Source organism: Neoarthrinium moseri, assembly GCF_022829205.1.
Source record: "Neoarthrinium moseri strain CBS 164.80 chromosome Unknown scaffold1_Wmoseri_CBS_16480, whole genome shotgun sequence".
Taxonomy (NCBI): Eukaryota; Fungi; Ascomycota; class Sordariomycetes; order Amphisphaeriales; family Apiosporaceae; genus Neoarthrinium; species Neoarthrinium moseri.
Genome location: NW_026055115.1, coordinates 876,642 through 897,233, shown reverse-complemented (window position 1 = coordinate 897,233; position 20,592 = coordinate 876,642). Strand labels below are relative to the sequence as shown.

Below are 20,592 nucleotides of genomic sequence, written 5' to 3'. Positions count from 1 at the left end.
ATCTACCATGCCAAGCCGTTCGACTCTCTCCCCATCTAGTCACCCCGTTGTATCCGGGTGATGTAGGTTGTGCTGACCTGGTTCCACGCCGCCATGTACTTCTCCATGCAGTGGGTGAAGCAGGTCTGCTCGCCGCTCGATAACGAAGACCCGGGCTTGGGGACGCACTTTTCGAAGCAGTGCTCGTTGACTTTCTGCAAGGCGCGGGTCAGTCTCCTTTCTTCTTCTTCTTCTTCTTCTTCTTCTTCTTCTTCTTCTTCTTCTTGACTTATCGAGAGGGAGTGCCGCATTGGTGCAAAGTGCCGCGAGACAGCCTGTTGAGCCATATACATACCTCGATCAACTCTCTAGCATTGGTCATGGCATATTGCTGGCGGACCTGCTTGATGACCTCGGCCTTGACGCTCTCGGAATCCATGGTGGGTGCTGACTTCTGTGTAGTGAAAGACTGAAAGGCGGTGTCCGATTGTCGCCTCCGAGCGGTCGTGGGCAGAACGGTAGGCTGTGGTAGGAGGGGATGGTTGTTGGTTGTCTATCGCAAGAGATGTGTCGACTCGAAGCTGTCATTGATGTCAAGGGCTCTCAAGATTATTTCTTTAGCGCAAGGCTAGCAGCTACCAAGCTACCAGGCGGCCAGCCTCACGCAGCCCGTCTGCCCGTTCTGTCCGTCCACTCTAGCCAGCCCCAATTAAATGGATCAGACGGGTGTGGACGGGGCCCCAAGGCGTGCAGGGGTAGCTCTCTGTGAAACGCAGCTCGCAAGCTGGCCACTTTGAACTTTTTGGAGAAGGGGCCAATACGGTCTAAGACGATAAAGTCTAACTCAACTCAACTTAAGCAGTTATGCATTGAGCACACTCTGGCACTCCTCGCGGCCCTGGGGGCGGGCCTCTTCGATGCCGGGCACGACCAGCGTTGCTTCTTCGATTTTCTTCAGCGGCAGCATTGTGAGATACTGTCGGATCTCCATACTTGTATTCACTGGCGGATATTTCAATTCTCGAGCGGGTGGTATTCGGGCTCTAAATAGTATATTGTACCAGAGCTGCACGCCCGCCTCGGATAGAGGGCTACGCGGTTTTGCTGCACTAGTGCCGTCCTTGGCCACCCCGTGAAGTCGCAGGCTGAGGCCAGGTACTCGCTCCTAAAAGCACACGACATTGTAGTCGGTTTGCACAACGCAGCAAACTGCACGAGGCCCTTTGCGCCGCATACGCTCTGACAAGCACTTCCCTTACCTGTTCTTCCGCTCGCCTGTTCCCTTCGATTCTCTTTGCGCACACGTTTCCCCCCTATTCTTTCGACCCGCTTCCCTTCTACCCAGCCGCCTTTCGCCTTCTGCCCTCTGTCAGACCTGAAAGATGAGGTGGCTGTCGTCCCTGTCGGCCCTCTGGCTGGCCGCGAGCGTCAGAGGCGCCGTAAGCCACGACGACGATGGCAATGTGCGAAGCATTGCTGTGAGTCCCGATCCGCACCATGATGCCGAGGTACTGGGGCACGGTGACTGACACCACCTAGCTGCGAACGCACACCCTTCAACAGCCATACCTGGACTCGGATATGGCCAGTCGGTGGTATGACTTTGGAGGCGACACCATTGTCCGGACCGACTCGTACGCCCACCGCCCTCTCCCCAGGGAGGCCGTCATCAGCCAAGTCGCTAACACGGGCACAGATACATCCGCTTGACGTCAGACCGACCTTCGCAAAATGGCTGGCTATTCTCCCGCGTCCCGCTGACGGCGACCAACTGGGAAATCGAGGTCGAGTTCAAGATCCACGGCAAGAACCAGCTGTACGGCGACGGCTTCGCCATGTGGCTTACGAAAGAGCGCGGGAAGCAAGGAAACGTCTTCGGGCACTCGGACAACTTTGAAGGCCTCGGCCTCTTTGTCGACACGTACAAGAACAACCGTCCCGGCGTCGTCTTCCCTTACGTCATGGCCATGTACGGCGACGGCAAGACGTCCTACAACAAGAACACGGACGGGAAGGACACCGAGTTCGCCGGCTGCTCCGCTCGTGGCATCCGCCACGCCAGCGTGCCCACCAAGCTCCGGCTGACCTACTTCCAGGACAAGTCCCTGAAGCTGGAGCTCCAGTACAAGTCCGAGGACGAGTGGGCCCTCTGCTTCGAGACGAGCGAGCCCCCGCAGATCCCCTCTGTGACCTACCTCGGCTTCAGCGCCGAGACGGGCGAGCTGAGCGACAACCACGACATCATCTCGGTCAAGGCAAAGAACCTCTACACCTCGGGCGGCCAAGCCGGCAAGTCCTCGCCAGGTGGCGGTCGCAAGAACAGGAACCAGCCACCCAACAAGAGCGGCGGCTGGGGATGGTTCCTGATCAAGTTCCTCCTGTTCGGTATGGTCGTTGGCGGTGGCTACGTTGGCTACACGGCTTACAGGTCCAGCAAGAGGAGAACACACCGTTTCTAAGCGGACCGGGCCCCGGGTGGCACAGGTTTTGATACTCACCATGCTACGCGCCAATGATGAGGGGGCGAGATGAACCGTATATACCATCTGCATTGTTGGGGACTGGATTTTGTACCCGTTTTTCGTGGAGCCTCGCAACTTCTTTCTCTCCTAGGTTTTGTGAGGAGGTCGGGCGCAAAAGGTCGTGTATAATCATCTCTCGATACATTAAAAGCCAATGAATTAGCTTATGCCTACGCCTGCCGTCGCCGTCGCCGTGACTCGGTAAACTACAGTACGCCCCTGACCACTTGTATGTTGAAGATAGATCAATCATGACATTGACCTGTTCGAAAGGCCAACAACGTATCTGGACTAGATAGGCCAGCAGTGAGTGCAACGTGTTGATTCGCTAGCTCTCCGCTGACTTTCACTAAGCCTACTGAAAAAAAATATAAGCCGAAGTTTGCAGTGGAAACTCGGTGTCGCTTCACCTGCGGCCGGCGAGGTCGGATGTGTCTCTTTGCCACATAACACATGACAGATCCCATCGAGCATTTGTCCCATGGACTGAATGCAGCGAGGCCAATCTCAAACGAGCAGGAGCGAGAATCAAGTACGTGAATATAATATATGTTTGTCTTATTACTACGCATATCGAATGAGCCCCCCCTGCTAACCCCGGAGTCATCCTGGCAAGCCCTTGGGCAAAACCTGGCCTGGAGGAAACTCTGGCGCGGATGTCCAATTGTCCAATGAAAGACCGAGCAAGGGTATGACGCATTGAATTGCGGGAGAGTCGGCTGGGTCTCGCCTTGCTACCCCACACTCACTACCTTTACCTTTACTATGCCCTCAATCGATCGCAGGGAAATGGTCTAGGGGAGGTGGAAGCGAACAGTCAATTCGACAAATCACGGATCTCGCCGGCCAGCGAGCAGAGGCAGGGAATTATATTGAATATGTGACAGACGAGCACGGCGATGGGTTCACGTTGCTTCGACCTGGCCCGTTCCCAGTGCCAGAGCCTACCAGCCTACCAGCCTGCCTAGTTTAGGGGCTGATTTCAGGTCGAGCTTCTCAGCCACTGAGACTAGCTACAGTGAACTTGCAGTACCGAGCTTGCGGATATAGGTAGGACGACTTTAGTTAGCTCGTCACCAGTGTGACACGCAACAACGTACGGCCTCTTCCCACACACAGCCGGGTGCAGACATGGACTAGACCAGCATCGCTACGGGCAGCTCAAAACGCTGGCCATTTGGTCCAGCAGGCCCTACGACAGATATCGTCAGTCCCACTGGACGTTGCTTGCACCTCGGAGCTTGCTTGCAAGCTAGCTACCTAGGAAAAGGAACAAAGAGCTGAAGGTGGTCTTTAGTGCGCGCTGGGCATGTCTCTGACCCCGCGAGCGGCCCGCTATTGGCAGAACTGGATCCTTGTCGTCTTCAGGCCAACCCAGCAAGCCCGCAGGCCGATCTTGGGCTGTAGTTACAACATCGACGAGAAAAACCCCACCTTGTGATCCATCGTCGTCAAGATGCCTCGCCTGATGCTTGCTCGTGCGTGTGCGTGAGTCTCGTCTCACAGCTACTACGGTACAGCTTTCCTTCGGCGCCAGCAGAGTTTCGCACGCTGCGGAACCTTATTCCAGCTACGCTGCGCTTGCCATCCCCCTCCCGTCTCCTCACGCATCCTGATCCCTTTTCCAATTGATCCCTTGCACGCAATTCCCAATTGAAGTCAACCTCTTCGAACCACGGACGCCTGAAGCCTCCATTCAGCCCTCTGTTGTAGCCACCCGACGATCTGTCCCCCTACCCAGCGCCCAGGTACCAAGCTATTCGTACTAGTAGTTGTTGTTCATCCCCCCCGGTGCCCAGTCAGCCAGGACCTAAAACTAAGGAGCTGAGAACTCCATCGACGTCAGGGCCCAGCTGTTGCAATTGCGCAACTTTCTCGCACTCAGCGCCTAGCCAGCAGCCTCTGCGACCCCTCTTTGAGCTTTGCTACCCGTACCCGTACGGCCCCCTACCCAAGGTTGCCGTCATCCTCCCACGGGCCAAAGAAAGGAAAAACGAGGGGAACTTGCGACGACTCAATTCACCTCACCCGCGTACATGAGCTGAATCTCTTTGTGTCGCAGCCCTTTCTTTGGAGTAGCCGGAAACGATTGAACCACAGTGTCGGCACCAAGCGTCGTCAGTCAGTGACCAGCTTCCGGGGGCCGTCGACGTTGATAACACCAGCCACGGCGAGTTATCACGATTGACCGACTACTGTACTCGCTTGGCTCTTTCTCGTGCCTCGTGGCTGCAGCTCGGGTCTAGCCCAAGGTATTACTTCCCACGCATCCTGCGCTGTGGCTCCGAAACGCTCAGAGGGAGAACAACTATCCGCGCTCGTCACTTGGCTTGGAATGCGCCATCTCTGAGTGAACCCTACCTTGTACCTTCCGCGTCTACGTCTACGTCTACCATTCGCGATCGCCCGCCGAAGCAGTCAAGACCAGTCTGATCGGCCCGAAAGCCTGCTCCCGATAGCCTCAGAAGTCGCACCGCCATCTTGCAGCTCCCCTCACTGGAGACGTCCTCGTCTGCAGTGCATCCTGACCTCATTGGCACTTATCAGGGTCGGAACCCTTTAGCCTCAAGACAGATATATCATATGCCGACTCTCGGCTTCCTCAAGAAGAAGCGGACGAGGGAAGAAAAGACCGATCCCTCCTCCAGCCAACCCACGAGTCCCGTAACCCCGATCACACCTACCATCTCCCAGAGTTTCGACAGCCAGCTCACACACACACCAACCCAGACCACGGCCGCGAGCTCCGTCTCCCATACCCGAACGACCTCGTCCCAAAACCACCCTGGAAGCCAAGACGCAAAGGCACCAGCTTCGGCTGGTGGATCACAATCAATGAATACCGTAGCCCAACCCCAGCAGCAACAGCAACCGCCCTTTGGGATTCAGCCCACGCCAAGTCCGGGCCAGGTTGGGACGCCGCAGAGCCTGCCGAGCATCAACAACCTCATACATCCCCCGCAGACCGATGGTACGTCTTGAGCTACCTCGGACTGCTTCCTTGAGTCCACTGACAGAAGCGTAGGTGCCGGCCATCATGGGGCGTCTCAGCAAGCTCCGCCACAGAATCAGCAGCAACATGGCCAAGCGACGTCGGACACACGAGTGACGAAGGGCAAATACTCGCTGAATGACTTCGATATCCTGCGGACGTTGGGCACCGGAAGTTTCGGCCGTGTTCACCTGGTCCAGTCCAAACACAACCAACGGTTCTATGCCGTGAAGGTCCTCAAGAAAGCGCAGGTTGTGAAGATGAAGCAAGTCGAACACACCAACGATGAACGGCGTATGCTGGGAGAAGTCAAACACCCTTTCCTCATTACGTTGTGGGGGACGTTCCAGGATTCGAAGAATCTTTACATGGTCATGGACTTTGTCGAGGGAGGCGAGCTGTTTTCGTTGCTACGAAAATCAGGCGTAAGTGACTGCACCTTTGTTAAACTTCCCTGAACATGTGTGGCTTATACTCCCGCAGCGATTCCCTAACCCGGTGGCCAAGTTCTACGCTGCCGAGGTCACTCTGGCGCTGGAATACTTGCACGCCAAACACATCATCTATCGGGATCTCAAGCCTGAGAACCTGCTCCTGGATCGCCACGGACACCTCAAAATAACAGATTTTGGTTTCGCAAAGCGAGTCCCGGACAAGACCTGGACACTGTGTGGTACCCCGGACTATCTGGCACCGGAAGTTGTGTCCAACAAGGGGTACAATAAATCAGTCGATTGGTAAGTTGCATTTTCATTAGAGAGTGGAGTCGGTACCCGGTCTAACAGTGTTGCCAAGGTGGTCATTGGGCATCTTAATCTACGAAATGCTTTGTGGATACACGCCGTTCTGGGACAGTGGCTCGCCAATGAAAATATATGAGAATATTCTGAGGGGTAAAGTCAAGTACCCGCAGTACGTTCACCCAGATGCGCAGGATCTGCTGGAGAGGCTCATCACGCACGATCTGACCAAGCGTCTGGGTAACTTGTACGGCGGATCGCAGGATGTGAAGAACCACCCTTGGTTCGCCGAAGTCACCTGGGATCGTCTGTCGAGGAAGGACATTGATGCTCCATATACGCCCCCGGTCAAGGCTGGCGCGGGAGATGCGAGCCAGTTTGACAGGTACCCTGAAGAGACGGAGAAGTACGGGCAAGGGGGTCATGATGAGTGAGTTGCAACTTGAGCCTCCCGGACTCGATGATTACTAATGAATGACTTGTAGGCTCGGCCACATGTTTGTTGACTTCTAACCGCCGCCCCTCTTTGAATTACCTAGGATTGGGGATATGATTGGGATTGGGACGGGTTTCACGGGTCATGACAAGACAGGCCCGGCTTGTAGGATGGGCCAAAAAATCGGCCAGAGGAAGCACAGCTGCAGGTTTGGGTATTAGTTGTCATTGCATTATAGTCGAGTGCTCGACGGAGTTATCGTGTGTCAGGGTCTTCAGGCATAGACCTCTCTTGCCAAGGCTAGCATAGCAACAGGTCAAGCTAGCATTACTCAGGAAGAATAACTATTGTGCAGATTAACTATATGGAATTGCAGCACCCCAACCGGGATTTTTCCATCCCTTGTGTGTCGGAGATCTACACGGCCAATGGAACCGTTCTCAGGCCGCGACAAGCGGCCGATCAAGTTTATGCTGGCTTGCCGACACGGTCGGGGTCGATACGCTCACTATGCACGCTATAACCGTGCCCTTGTCATATCTCACCCCCCGCCCGTGCATACTCTACAGGGGATAGCTCTTCGCATGGCTGATCCGTCAAACACCCGCCATCTCCATTAATTCGGCTAGACCCTTTTCCCTCGAGCCCGCCGCGGGTGCGAAACGAACGAGGCCCACGGGGCTCCCGCTGGCCAAGCGTCTCGGTCCTGCAAAAAGTCCTGCGAAAAGGCAGCCCATCTTTCTCCGCAGAGTCTCGCTCGCTCTGCACGTCAGACTTGTCCGGTGTTAGTCCAATGAAGCTGCTGCTGATGCTGCTGTGAGACATTTCTTCAATTCTGCATGCTCGCTTAAAAAAAGAGAACTAGAGTGTTATACTGCCCATTTCGTCGTTGCCTTTTTGGCTGCTCTTCTCCATTTCTTATAAACCCTTTCTCCGGCAGGTCTCTGGAGACTTGACTGCCTCGCGCCGAAAAGGAAGATGGACGATTACATGTTCCGCAGCTATGTGAACAGCTGCAAATACGTGCCCGAGGCCACTAGCTACCTGGAGATATTTAATTACACGGTATGTTTCATTCCTCTTCCGCAATTGGGTGCGTTGGCCGTGGGTAGCGGGCGCGAGAGAGAGAGGGCAGTGCAGAAAATGCGGCTGTTCAACTCAGCTCCCCAGCTCACACCGCTCCCTAAGCGCATCGTGGGACAGGCTGGAAAAAAAAAAAAAGGCTAACCCGCGGCGCTCGAACCCAGGACCCCGAGTATAACACGGACGAGGAGCATCCACTCACGCCCGATGAGTTCGAGAACTTCCTCTACCGCCGGGTAAGTCTCATTGGCCGGTTTTAATTGCACCCCGTTGCGCCGCCGCGGCCCGGCGCTCGCCCCCTTGGCTGGCGTTGGTGCCCCTGACCTGAGGTCGCCTGCCGGTTTTCCGAGTCCTGCGGGTGGAGTTTCATGGCGCCCGGGCGGCGGGGAACGGCGAGTCTGAGCCGCACTCCGGGACTCAAGCATCTCCTATTGGGATGGAGTGCTGGCGCTTTTATACACGTGAACCGAAAGGAAGCATACTGACTGTTCTATTCTGCGTCTCAGGGGGCTTTTGAACCACCAAAGTTGAGGGAAGGCGTCAAGATTCGCGATGGCCTCCGATTAGTGTAGGTGAAGCCCACATCTATCGCCCATGTGAGGCATGATATACTAACTGATGGAATTAGGCTTCAGAAGAATGCGAAACAGCCAGAGACTTTCACGCCAAACTACATCACACTGACGCCGACTGAATATGAGGTCATGGTTAGGAGCATGCGGTTGCCCTTTCGGGCGATCGAGTCAACCAGTGTTGTAGGGCCCTTCTTCTGGGCTGCTTTTGATCAGGATGCACACGATCCTCACCTGCGTACGTCTTTCCGACGTGTAGACCATCACCGGTGCTCACCTGAGGCGATGCATTTGCTAACGGCGGCGCAGAGATCATCTTCCGCAAGTCGGACGTGCGCAAGAAGGGCAAGACCCGCGGGTGGGAGATCATGCTCTCGCACTCGTTCAACACGGGCATCACGACGGGCTACGTGAAGGGCACGCCGTCGTCGGACATTGAGGAGTCGATCCACCACCTGCGCGCGTGCGCCAACCAGATCGCACACCCGATGCTGCTGCCGGTCATCATCCTGTCGCACGACCTGTCGGCCAAGACGGACCAGAAGCAGCGCGACGCGCGTGCCTGGCTGCGCCGGCTGGAGAACGCCGTCACCATGCGCAACGAGATCGAGGAGCGCGAGACCTACATGGACTTCGACCTCGACGCCATCAACCGTGACCTCGTCGAGTGCCACTCCCAGGTCCTCTGGAAGCGGCCCCAGGCCTACCAGGAGATCATCAAGGAGATGAAGGAGGCCATGGTCAAGTTCCACCAGACCTCGCGACCCGAACTCCACCGCGGCGAGCTCGAGGCTCTGCACGGCAGCATGGAGAGCCGCCTGGATTTCTACCGCATCAAGCTCCTAGGCGTTGAGAACTATGCGCACACGACGCTGGAGCGGCTGAACATCCAGCGACAAGCTGTAAGCTTGAAGACTTTCAACCTTTTGCTAGTCTAATCCTGTACTAACATTCGCCAGCTGTATAACATTATTGCCCAAAAGGAATCCAAACTGAACCTCGAGATGGCCGCGCAGCAGCGGCGTCTCGCACACGCCAGCAAGCGCGACAGCACCGCCATGAAGACGCTGTCGCTCCTGGGTGCCGTGTTCCTGCCGGGGACGTTCCTGGCGTCGCTCTTCAGCATGACCTTCTTCGACTTCAACGTCGGGCCGTCCGATGGCTCGGGCGACAGCAGCGGCGCCGGCGCCCAGGTGTCCGAGTATCTGTGGGTGTACTTTGTGGTGACGATCCCGCTGACGCTGGTCATCGTCGGGTCGTGGTGGTGGATGGACAAGCGGCGGCAGCGCGAGTACGCCGCCGAGGACGTCGAGATCGAGAAGGGCATCGACCGCATGGAGTCCGAGATCATGGCCATCATGCGCAAGAAGACGATGAACAAGGCGACCACCTGGAACTCGGGCAACCCGCCCAGCATATCGCTGCTGAAGAAGGACAAGGAGGGATGATCTCTATCACATTGGGGCGGGCGTGGAGCTGTTCTAGGGACAGGGCCTGGAGATCCGGGGCATAACTGCCACAAAAAACAAAGAGCACGGCAAAGGGTCATAGAATGGGGTGCGATGAGGAGGAGTCATTGGGGGATGTGGTTGAGGAGCGGATAGAGATCTTATGACGCTACGACTTCATGACAAGAACCATCGGCATGGCCAATTACTGAAGTACATACCTAATATTCTACACCGTACATAGATAGCATCAAATTAATACGAGCTGAATCAGAGCGCCCAAAGGAAAGAACAAACTATGAGAAGGCAACATCTGAGGTGTCGCCATTCCTGACGCCTGTTCGTCCAAGCAGCGGACTATCATTTGGCACGGTTCAACGACGTTTCCTCCTCTGCCGTTGCAAACACTGCCTTCTCATTCCACTTTTGAGGATTTGCTGGCCCAGTATCTGGTCCACGATTTTTCAGCGTTGCAACGGTTCTTGCATCAGGCATTGTTTCCATTGTGACAAACGCCGGCCGCTATAGCCCTCAACTTCGCAGGCCATCCAGCAACAACCTCACTCCATCGTCACCATCAACCACCTGACTCACGGTCTTGAGGTTGCAGCTGCATGGCGCGATACTTCTTCTGTACACACGCACCAGCGACAAACTCACTTCATAGTCATCAACGCAAACTTCAATCCACACTTCGTCACGATCAACCTACAAGCAATCGCAACATATCATACATATACAAGCGATGGCTTCCACCCAAATTGCGCAACCTCCGCTGGCTGCAGCCGATCGCATCTCACGCCTGCCGAATGAATTGATTCTAGGAATCTTCGAGAATCTCGGTGACGACCAGGATCTGAGGAGCATCATCCTGACTTCTCGAAAATTCCACCACCTCGCCAATGACCACCTGCTGAAGCAGAACGCTCTGGGATCAGGAACCATACTACGATGGGCCTGTGCCGCTGGCCACCTTTCTTTGGTGAAGAGCTTGCTGGACCATGGCGCCGACATCAACCAGACCTGGCCGGGCGACGAACTGCCGGCAGGTACCAAAGAGTTACCGCGTGTCCCTAACTCCGCGAATACCAAGCTCACTCCTCTCGTAACTGCCATAATTGCGCAGCAAGTGAAGGTTGTGACGGTCCTTATTTCGCGTGGAGCCGATCCGGACGCTCACTCTGAATATATTTGGGATGAACACCCACTCAACATTGCTGTTCTTGGCAACGCAATGATTGATTCCGAAGTCATGTCTTTCGCCAACCGCAGAGCCATTATCGATTTGCTCCTACCCAAGCCTCGTCCAGAGGAAGGCCAGTCCTCGCCCGACAGGGAATCTCCGATCTATACGTCTTTGATTAGGGAAGACGCACCCTTCGACACCTTTCAACACGTCGTTCACCGCATTCAAGACTTAGGTATCAGCCGTCTTGCCTTCTCCAATTATGATATGAACTTATTCTTCGAATATCAATATCACAATGAACTCACGGATGATATTAAGCAAAAGCTCCGCCTGCTCTCAAGATGTGGCGTCTGGGGAGAGTTGCTTGACTCTTGTATCCCTCCAATGAGCTATCATTTGTGTGATGAAATCACCGACGAGGATGTCGAACTAGCCAAGATCTTCATCTCTGGCGGCGCTCCTATTAACGCATCGCTTTCCTTGGTCCTAGAGTGCCTAGAGTCATGGGCTGCGCAGGAACAAGCGGAGGGGCACCCAAGCGGGCCTCTTCAATTTGAGGATAATGGACTCGCCACCGCGCGTTTCTATCAGATCCTCGAACTTCTCCTCGATGAAGGGGCCTCTCCTAATCGCAAAGACGCGAAACATAATATGCGAAATGAGACCCCTTTATGCAGAATTCTGGCTCTGGAGGGTCCTTTCCTCAAGACTGGGAAGCTGGTCCGGCTTTTTTTGTCTCATGGAGCCTCACCTTCACAGGTTGGCAAGGAAGGTAACGTCACGCCCCTGCATATCGCGTGTGACCTCAAGCTCCTTTCCCAGACGAGATATTTACTGCAGGCTACGTCCCCTGACCACATTGATGTGCGTGATTCAAAGCATCGAACACCCTTTCACTATCTTTGTGGCGCCACGAGAACGCCACGCCAGAACGAGCCCGAGGGAAAGATGGTTGCGCGGAAACGAATATGTATTGCCAAACTTCTTGTGGGACATGGAGCATGCAAGACAGCGACTGATATTTGGGATAAGACTCCCTTATATTACGCCCAACACCATGTGAGCAAGGAGTTTCACGACTACTTGGTACGGCTCAAGTGACTTTGCGACTAAGGCTTCAAAGGCGCTTTCTCCGGCCACAAGTCAAGTAGCACTAATCAGCAGGGATGATGACCGTCAAGCATTTCTGGAGATCTGGTTTGGTCAAAGTCTTCCTCACATATTGCGGATATGGATGCTCAGTGCATGTTTATTGGTTCAAGAAGGCCAGCGTGGATGGAAGATGAAATCTCTTTGCCTTAGATAGCATAAACAAGCAGAAAATAGCAACCGAAGATGATATACAGAGCTCAAGAGATCATATCTTGTCTATTGTGCAATTTAAATGTAAAAGATAGTGGTGTATGTAAAGATACCATGGAATAGTTGGAGCGCCAACGGGTCACTCAAGAAACCCGATCGTTTGCCGCTGAGTTCGAGGATTACTGCCCCTTGTCTAACTATGACCCTTATATGGGCCATGACGGGCCATTCTTCAAGGCTAATGTTGGTCTCGGAGAAATAGATGTTGCTTCTTGGTGATATTTGCAAGCCCTTCGACTGTGGTGCTGCGCTGGGGTGTAATCCAGATACGTAAGTCTTTGAATCAAGAACTGCTGGGCGTACTTTATTGCGGCACGAATGAAGGACTCATGTTACTGACACCATAAAGAATATCTTTTCACGCACTCGAGGACTTACCTTCATATTTTCTCCTTGTGGACACAGAACGCCTTACGTCCGCGAAGTCAGTATGGTCAGTCCAAAGAAAATCTAGTCATTTTTGCAATAAGACGCCTGTCTCTGCGTCCTTTCCACATGCAATACTGTCTTGCTTTGATGTAGCAGCGCAAAGCTTGGTACTCGTTTGCCATAAATCCCCAACCATGAAGCACCTGCAAACAGGTATCTAGCTTGACAATCTGGTGTACATTTACTACATCAACAACTCAGGCCAGGAGTCAGACTAGGAGTCAGACTAGGAGCCAGACTGCCTAACCTTTGGGCTAGTCACATTGAAAGTCAACTATGATGATTAGTGTAACCTATTGTCGTCTTCCTAATAATTTACGAAACACCCCTTTTGTTCTAACTGTTCGACTTGTATCGCTTGTTTAAGATGCCGTAGGACCCATGGCTGCACAGAACCTGGTGATAGACAGTCCTACATGTGCAGCCTTCGTTGGTTCGCGCGATGAAAGTGTGTACTACCACTATTTATAAGCCTATTTCCAGTATTGAATATCTGATTATACCTCTTGGGGAACCATCATTATTATCATGACATTAGTCGCCAAGAAGGTCCGGGCCCAGTGCCACACATCGCTGCCTTGACGAGCCGCACCGCGGCTGAGCCTGCGGATACCTTCCTCGAATGGAAAGCTATTTCGATTCGCTCGCTGTCGTGTTTAGAATACCAAGATAGGGTAAGAGCGGAGACTCAGTCATGGTCAAAACCCTTACCCCCACGTTCTTCTGTTCGTAATTTCATCAGTTGATAACCTCATCATTCCCCCATCATCCCAATCACCAACCCACCGTCATACCTGCACCAACCGTCACAGAAAGCCCAAACACATCTCCATCTACAATCCTAGACCATCAACCGTCATCCGCATCATCCCGCGGTGGAGATCCTCGCAGGGAGCACCTTTCCGCTCAACATTCAGAAAAGAGCACACTGTACCCCCTCCTCTCATCACTTGAACACCACTCGTAAGGGATCGCGCAAAATATATCACTCTCCGCGTAGAGGTTCGCCCTTTCCCTTCATTTTATCTCGTCACGGCGTCGTTGACGAGAGCGGAGAGAATCCTCTCTGTGCGATCTTCGAGACGAACGCAAGCACGAACGACGTATCAATTTTCCTCTTGACTTTATCGTTCCAAACACCACTTCGCCTCGTTCATACGACAACATGCCCGCCTCATTCAACGCTCTCCCAGCTGAGCTGGTGACGTTGGTCGCAGCCAAGATATCGGCATGCCGCGACATCTTCAGACTCGCCTTGGCGAACAGAGGCATCTATGCATGCGTCATTGCAGAGCTCTACGCGCGAGCCTTCGCAACCGGACGCGGAGGAGACGTTCTGCACAAAGCAATCAGCAAAGCCCACTTGAGATCGGTGGAGCTGATGCTGGGTGCTGGACAGGATCCCAGCAGTGAGTATTGGATTGTGGACGCTTGGACGGGTTCATATCTGTACCTCGACTCCACCAACCTAGATCGCGGCTGGAACAAATACACTTACACGGCGCTTCACCTGGCAGCCAAAATGGGTTACCGCGCCATCGTCGAAACTCTCCTCAAGGGAGGTGCGAATATCAACAGCACCGCGAAGACGGCATGCGGGTGCCACAATCCGGCTCCGACTCCGTTGCATCTCGCCATGTGCTGTAACCAGGTCTCCACGGCCCAAGTGCTGATTGAGCATACATTCAGCAACCCTAATGCCAGCCGCGTGGACAACCAAGGACGAACTGTGCTCCACGACGCATGCTCCTTTGGTCAGCTTTCCCTCGTGAAGTATTTAGTTGAGCGAGGGCTCGAGACCAACCTCGACAAGGGCGACAACTCCAATGAAACGCCTCTAGATCTCGCTTTCCGGGAACGTCATATGGACTGTTTTATGTGGCTCGTGAGACACGGCGCCAACATCCATACTGGAATCGACGACTCGGGACATCAGAAATTGATGAGCCGGGCCTGCGTCTCACGTCGTTTCGCTGACGCCATGATGTTGGTCAAGTTCGCCGTCGACACATCTTCGCCTTATGGTCACAGGGGGCTACTTAATCCTCTACTGAACATCTGCCTGCAAGCTCCTTGGCCGGACGAAGAGGTAGCGTATGGGCTGCGCATGGTGCATTATCTGGTTCGAAACGGGGCTGACGTGGAACATCCGTGGTCTCAAGGCAGAAATCCAGAATTGCGTTCCGCCAATGAAGGCAGCACGCCCCTGATGCTGGCAGCTGCAAATGCCGATACGCAGGCTATCCAGATACTCTTGGACGCTGATGCAAACGTCCAAGCAAGAAATGAACGGCAACGAACGGCGCTCATGAACGCTGCAAGTAGCTCATGTCGACCAAGTGGCCCGGTCCGCTTGCTGCTCGAGTCTGGTGCAAGAGTTGATGATGTAGATTCGGACGGATCAACAGCCCTCGGTTTGGCTTGTGAGCGCTCCAGGGACCGGGATAGCCAGCTCCTGGATTGCATCGGTATCCTGTTGCGGTATGGTGCAGACCCGTTGGACAACCGCCATCGCCGGTCACCACTCATGACTGCGATTGTAGACAAGGATACAACCATCGCCAAAGTTTTAGCACCTTCGTGCAAGAAGGAGACCATAGATCGAGAAACCATCTTGGATTTCTTCGCAACCGTTGTGGAGCGGGAGACGCCGGATGGTTTGGCCCTGGTGGTGGACCTAGACGTACACCATTATCTTTGCCAGGACCTCGGTTATGCATCAAAGCTGTTCAAATGGCCTTTCCAGTTCATGTCAGAGCCTGTCACAATACCAGACTCATCGAAGCCGACAGAAGGGGAGCCAGACGAGGAGGAAGATTCTCGGGGCATGCCCTACATCCCTGCAGTGCCCAAAGTGTCGCAAGAGTACTATGATGCTGTGAGCAAGAGCATCGCACCTGAGGTCGTTCGCAAATTACCCCCCGCCTCAAAGACGCATCTTCTATACGCAGCCCTCGAATCCGAAGCCGAGCCGCGTGTCATCAAGAATTTCCTCGAGGGGGGCGCAGATCCAAACATGTCCATCGGCGGCGGCATATTTTGTCCACTTCTCCTTGCGTTTATATACCTTTCGCCGAAGCCAGTCGTTGAGCTCCTCCTGGACCATGGCGCTGTCTTGCAGCCAGTCCCACGGGCCGACCAAGATTCTGGCGAGGTCACCGGAGTTTGTACCAGCATTCAAAGCGTCGACAAAATCCGTCAGGATGACGAGATTATCACGAGCATCGACGAAACCGGTACCCACAGTAGATGTGATAAAGGCGAAGATTCCGACACAACCTCAGATGTTGAAGCTAGTAGTGATGGAAAAGCCCTTTGTGGTGACAACAAAGACTCGATCCATGGAGGCAATTCTGATACCTGTGAGCAAGACGATGATCTTGTTGAAACCAAAAAGGCATACGTATACTCACGTTTTGTCTTAACACACCTGACACTCGGTAAGGTCCGTGACCGACTGGCACGTTCACTCATCGACGGGGACTGCGAGTCCTCACTTGGCGCCGTGTTCCACGCCGCGAACGCTCGACGCCGCTCCATCTTGCGCGCAAATGTAGAGCTGTTCATTGAGATCGTTGTCTCGCACCTCAAGGTTGCGCGTGTGTATAGCTTCAGCAGGATGGACAGCATCATCAGCACGATGGCTCGTCTGGCGAGGCTCATCGATGGCCGCTTGAAGTGCACCACGCTGCTGAGCAAGCTGGATGAATGGACCAAAAAGTGGTGTGACTACCAACAACGCGAGAGAGCGGCGATCAAAGCCAAATCATGGTGTCTGGCGCAAGACGTCCGCATTGAGCACGGCCCGGATGGACAGCCTGTCGCTGCGACGATTGTGCCGCAGTCCATCATGTCTGACAGCGAACGGGCCGAGAAGATGTACGAGCAAGTGGGATGGTGGCCACTGGACCTCCCGGACGACGATGATCTGGGAGGCGAAACCGTCGAGGATCTGCTGGTGCCCTCGTGGAGATTCGGATACAGGGACCCCTACTCCGGCCTCTGTCTGTGCGGATGCGCGCTACTTCCCTTTGACGAGTGCAAGAATTACCAATACATGCTCAGGCAGGAGAGGAGAGAGCGTGGGGAGATTGTCGACACGGATTCTGAGGATGAGTATTGGGATGACGATATGTAGGATGAGGAAGATAAGATCGGGGACGAAGAAGCCGGGGTTGAAGACCAAGAAGACAAGATGAAGGATGAAGGCGAACGAGATTCTGAGGCGGACGTCGACGTCTAACCGACGATGAGGCAGAAGCCCACGCACAGCAGAGATGAGGACAATCCTATTTACCCTTCAGACGCGCCTCGGATGGTTTTGATTTGGAAAGACGAGGGGCGAAGAGAGAAAAAGAGCTGCTGCTTTAGACGGACGATCAGTTTGCGTCCATCCTTTCTGTTGCGTTGGTCGTGACAAGCACACTGCTCGGCCAGGCGAAAATCAGCGGCAGAATCCAAGCAACACCAAGAGAAGTTACCGACAGAGATGCGTTCGACGAAGGTGATGCGAACCCTGTCTTGGCAGTACTGAGGATTTGACTAGCACGATCGTGTGCAGGATTTGGTCTGGACTTCATGGAAGCAAATGCAATCGCACCACATACGACGGCACCAACTTGAGGTCCATCTTCGTCGGGTGTGAGTCACAAAGTCGAGAACCGGTTTCACTTCAATATTCTGTGGATGCTCACAAAGGCCGAAAGGGGTTTGGTTCTGGTTTAATAATTCTGTGAAAAGGCCGTCAAAGTTAGACAGGCAGACTGCTTTTTGTTGTTTTGGAAGACTTACACGGACAGTCGATCGATTTGCCTTTAATAATTGCCCCCCTAGCTCGACGCGGGACATCACATTTGCACAAGAGGACTGAAGGCATCGACCTTGGGAAAGACGATCAAGAGTTCATTCTGTGAGTGGCAAGCCTCCACAACTAGACAGACACCTAATCAAGCAATCCCTCGAAAAAAAAAAGTATCTGCTTTGTGCTCCTTTCTTTCTGCGTGATCAAGCTGGACATAATATTTTCCTTTCGCTCTTAGCATCTACGGCAGACGTAAGATGACGCCCACTTGATCTCTTTTTTTCCTCCGTGTCAACCACATGCCAAGAGCGCTGGTTGCTCGTCGCTCGGTATGAATGTCCAGCTTAACGTGCTAGCCTACCAGCTTCCCTCGCCCAACTTCCATCCCAGTCCGAGTCGCGCTCCAAGACTTCCTCCAGATATTAAAAAGGTCTAAATGCGAGAACGCAGCAAGCGCTATCGAAATAATGTAAGGGATATTGACGCGGAAATAGTTGCGTCCATATTCCGTGAGACGCCTCCCCACAATGTTGAAATGGGGAGTATTTTCTGCCAGCGGAAAATAGCGGGGGATGAATATGTGCAAAAAGGGGTATAATGTTGAGATGAAATCGTGACGCAAGAGGGTATATGGAGACCGAGCACACCAGGAAGAACCGCGGTCTCAAAGGTTGCCAAAAACCCTCCCGGGTCGACAGACGTGTCCGTTGTGGACCATCTGCAAAAGGTTCGTAATTCGTATAATGAAGCGAAAAGAATCGACTCCAAAAGAAGGCCCGCTACCAAGGAGGAATGTTGGATCGAAAACCTCCAGGGTTGTGAGCATGCTTATACCATGCATAGTGTTGTGGAGAGTGTCCCAAAACCTTTCCTCCAGATCGTATATGCCAGAGACGCCGCGTGTCGATGAGTAACCGGGTAAGATCAAGAGGAACGCCGCCTCGACCGTTGATAACACTTATACCTGTCCCACCAGCCCGCCAACCCGCCAACCCGTCAACCAAACCAAACCAGGGAGTGTGCTGTCCCTAAACGCCGCCAATGCAAGATGATTATACAGAACCGAGTTGCAGAAGTGCCTGGATGGCATCTCGCTCCTGGGTGTTGGGTGAGGCAGCCAGCGCAGCCAGGTCGATGTTGTCCAACCTGGGCTCGCGGAGCATGCCGGTTCCAGAGTAGGAGTGGAAGCCGCCAGGCCTATATACATTGGATGAGGAGAGGAAGCCCTGACGGGCCTCGGCCGGGCTCGAGTAGGAGCCGGCGCGCAGAGCGGCCGCTCCCACCGCGGCCCAGTCTTCGTCGTCAGTCGCATCTTCGGGGTCGTCATTCATGATCATGTCGTCGTCGTCACCAGCTTCGGAGCAAGAGGCCGAGGCTGGACCATCGAGGGAGTCGATGGACATCTTATCTGCCTCGTGCTCCATCATGGTCACGTCGCGATCGTCGTGAGAGAAGGCCGCCGAATCGCCGATGCTAGAGGCGCGGGCATTCAACCTGGACCGGTCGATGCCTCTTCCGCCCTTGATGATGGGGATGCTGGTAGGGTAGGGGGCAGCGTCGGGCGACGATCGGGGGATGGCACCCCGAGTAGCGTGACCACGTCGCTTCGCATCCCACCTTCCCCAGCCAACCTTTTCAAATTCCACGTCACCGTTTACGCCTCCGCCCTCAACTCCGTGTCCGTGTCCCCGTCCTTCCAGCGCTGCCACGACCAACCTGCGGGCCTTGGGGGGTGGGATACCGGCGAAGCCGGGCACCGACGTCGTCAAGTAACCCATGATGTGACGGATGGCCAGAGGACCGTGGTTCAACAGGATCTCCGGGAGGTGGTACTTGGAAAGCAGGACTGGGGTGATGGCGCCGGCGGACTCGAAGGGCGGCGAGCCGGCCGTGTCGGACTCGGTACCATCGTGCAGGTCGAGGTCTGAGTCGATGGGCTCGAGCTTGGAGGCCTTCTGCAGCTGTGCCCTCAGGCCGTGAGGGGGGAGCGCAGGGGATATGGAGTTTGGAGGAGTCGGGAGGGGATGAGTTCGTGTCACAGGGACGCTCCTGGCGGCCGCTACAGCAGTTAAGTTGTCTCGGCCGAAGGAGGTCTTTGGGATATCGCGCGCAGCAGCAGCGGTTGCCAGAGAAGCCATGTTGATTGCAGCTTACTTGGGAGGAAGTCTGTAGGGCGAAGCGACACGGAATAAGTACTCTTGATCGCTGAAGACGGGGGTTGGCGGTGCGACGCGAGCGTCGTGGACGATCGAGTCACTGGGGGCGAGGTTTGAGTCAGAGGGCGACTTACATCCGAAGTAGGCACTTGTCGCGGGTGTTGATGGCGATGGATTTGTGCTTGGAGCAGATGGTGCAAAGACACAAAAACGATATGGGCAAAATAGCAGCGCTGACGCGATTACCGTGACTGTGACAGGAAGATGACTCTTGGGTGCAAGAATGCGTGTTGTTGTTCTCTTTGTTGATGTTGGTTGGGGGAAGGGGAGGAGGCCCAGGTGGGAAAGGAGCGACGACAGCACTTACATACATTACCGACTGACTGACTGACTGACTGCCTGCCTGCCTGCCTGCCCAGCAAGCCCAGCAAGCCCAGGTGTCTCCTGCGCGCACACACACTGGCTCGCTGCAGGGCGCCGCTGGCTTGCTGGGGAACGCTGGACGGGCAATGGGATGGCACCGGCCAGCCTAGCGGACAGGGATCCGGCATCCAGCAGGTTATCTGCTGCCGTCGCATTCGCTCGCTCGTTCGTGGGCCATGGGGGCCTTGGCGCAGATAGGGGGGCGTGTCGTTAGGGCTGCCCGTGCCCCAGGAATTGGCCCAGCAGCCCAGACAACCAGACAACCAGACGACCACGCTTGGCCACCTTTTGGTGTTTGGCCTGACCCGGCCCCCAGAACCCGTAGCGTCCCGAGACTGCGCAAGTACCGGCCTGGTACCCATGCCCGCCCGTGTCTCCTGTCTGGGTCCTACCCAATACAGAGTCATGGCCACACGGCGGCCTTATCAGCCAGAGCGAGACTGTCGAGGCAGGGGGGTCA

At 54.6% G+C, this 20,592-nt stretch overlaps 7 protein-coding genes across 7 annotated transcripts; 5 read left to right on the top strand and 2 right to left on the bottom strand.

Annotated features, from left to right (window-relative positions):
- Window positions 1-35: 35 nt before the first annotated feature.
- JN550_000274 (uncharacterized protein) lies at window positions 36-418 on the bottom strand (the record flags this gene model as incomplete). The annotated part of the gene is made up of 2 exons (XM_049314075.1): window positions 36-194; window positions 335-418. 2 exons carry the CDS (start codon window positions 416-418, stop codon window positions 36-38), a joined length of 243 nt encoding a protein of 80 aa, XP_049177563.1.
- Window positions 419-1,361: 943 nt separating this feature from the next.
- JN550_000273 (uncharacterized protein) lies at window positions 1,362-2,438 on the top strand (the record flags this gene model as incomplete). Its single annotated transcript, XM_049314064.1, has 3 exons — window positions 1,362-1,457; window positions 1,519-1,613; window positions 1,676-2,438. The coding sequence occupies 3 exons, from the start codon at window positions 1,362-1,364 to the stop codon at window positions 2,436-2,438; spliced, it is 954 nt and encodes a 317-aa protein (XP_049177562.1).
- A 2,646-nt stretch (window positions 2,439-5,084) lies between these two features.
- On the top strand, window positions 5,085-6,746 carry JN550_000272 (uncharacterized protein; the record flags this gene model as incomplete). The annotated part of the gene is made up of 5 exons (XM_049314053.1): window positions 5,085-5,472; window positions 5,527-5,918; window positions 5,977-6,230; window positions 6,289-6,663; window positions 6,719-6,746. The coding sequence occupies 5 exons, from the start codon at window positions 5,085-5,087 to the stop codon at window positions 6,744-6,746; spliced, it is 1,437 nt and encodes a 478-aa protein (XP_049177561.1).
- A 901-nt stretch (window positions 6,747-7,647) lies between these two features.
- JN550_000271 (uncharacterized protein) lies at window positions 7,648-9,772 on the top strand (the record flags this gene model as incomplete). The annotated part of the gene is made up of 6 exons (XM_049314042.1): window positions 7,648-7,734; window positions 7,917-7,988; window positions 8,259-8,320; window positions 8,381-8,562; window positions 8,634-9,226; window positions 9,284-9,772. The coding sequence occupies 6 exons, from the start codon at window positions 7,648-7,650 to the stop codon at window positions 9,770-9,772; spliced, it is 1,485 nt and encodes a 494-aa protein (XP_049177560.1).
- Window positions 9,773-10,517: 745 nt separating this feature from the next.
- On the top strand, window positions 10,518-12,062 carry JN550_000270 (uncharacterized protein; the record flags this gene model as incomplete). The annotated part of the gene is made up of 1 exon (XM_049314031.1): window positions 10,518-12,062. One exon carries the CDS (start codon window positions 10,518-10,520, stop codon window positions 12,060-12,062), a length of 1,545 nt encoding a protein of 514 aa, XP_049177559.1.
- A 1,855-nt stretch (window positions 12,063-13,917) lies between these two features.
- Window positions 13,918-16,890, top strand: JN550_000269 (uncharacterized protein; the record flags this gene model as incomplete). Its single annotated transcript, XM_049314020.1, has 1 exon — window positions 13,918-16,890. One exon carries the CDS (start codon window positions 13,918-13,920, stop codon window positions 16,888-16,890), a length of 2,973 nt encoding a protein of 990 aa, XP_049177558.1.
- Window positions 16,891-18,605: 1,715 nt separating this feature from the next.
- JN550_000268 (uncharacterized protein) lies at window positions 18,606-19,691 on the bottom strand (the record flags this gene model as incomplete). The annotated part of the gene is made up of 1 exon (XM_049314009.1): window positions 18,606-19,691. The coding sequence occupies one exon, from the start codon at window positions 19,689-19,691 to the stop codon at window positions 18,606-18,608; it is 1,086 nt and encodes a 361-aa protein (XP_049177557.1).
- Between the last annotated feature and the right edge of the window lie 901 nt (window positions 19,692-20,592).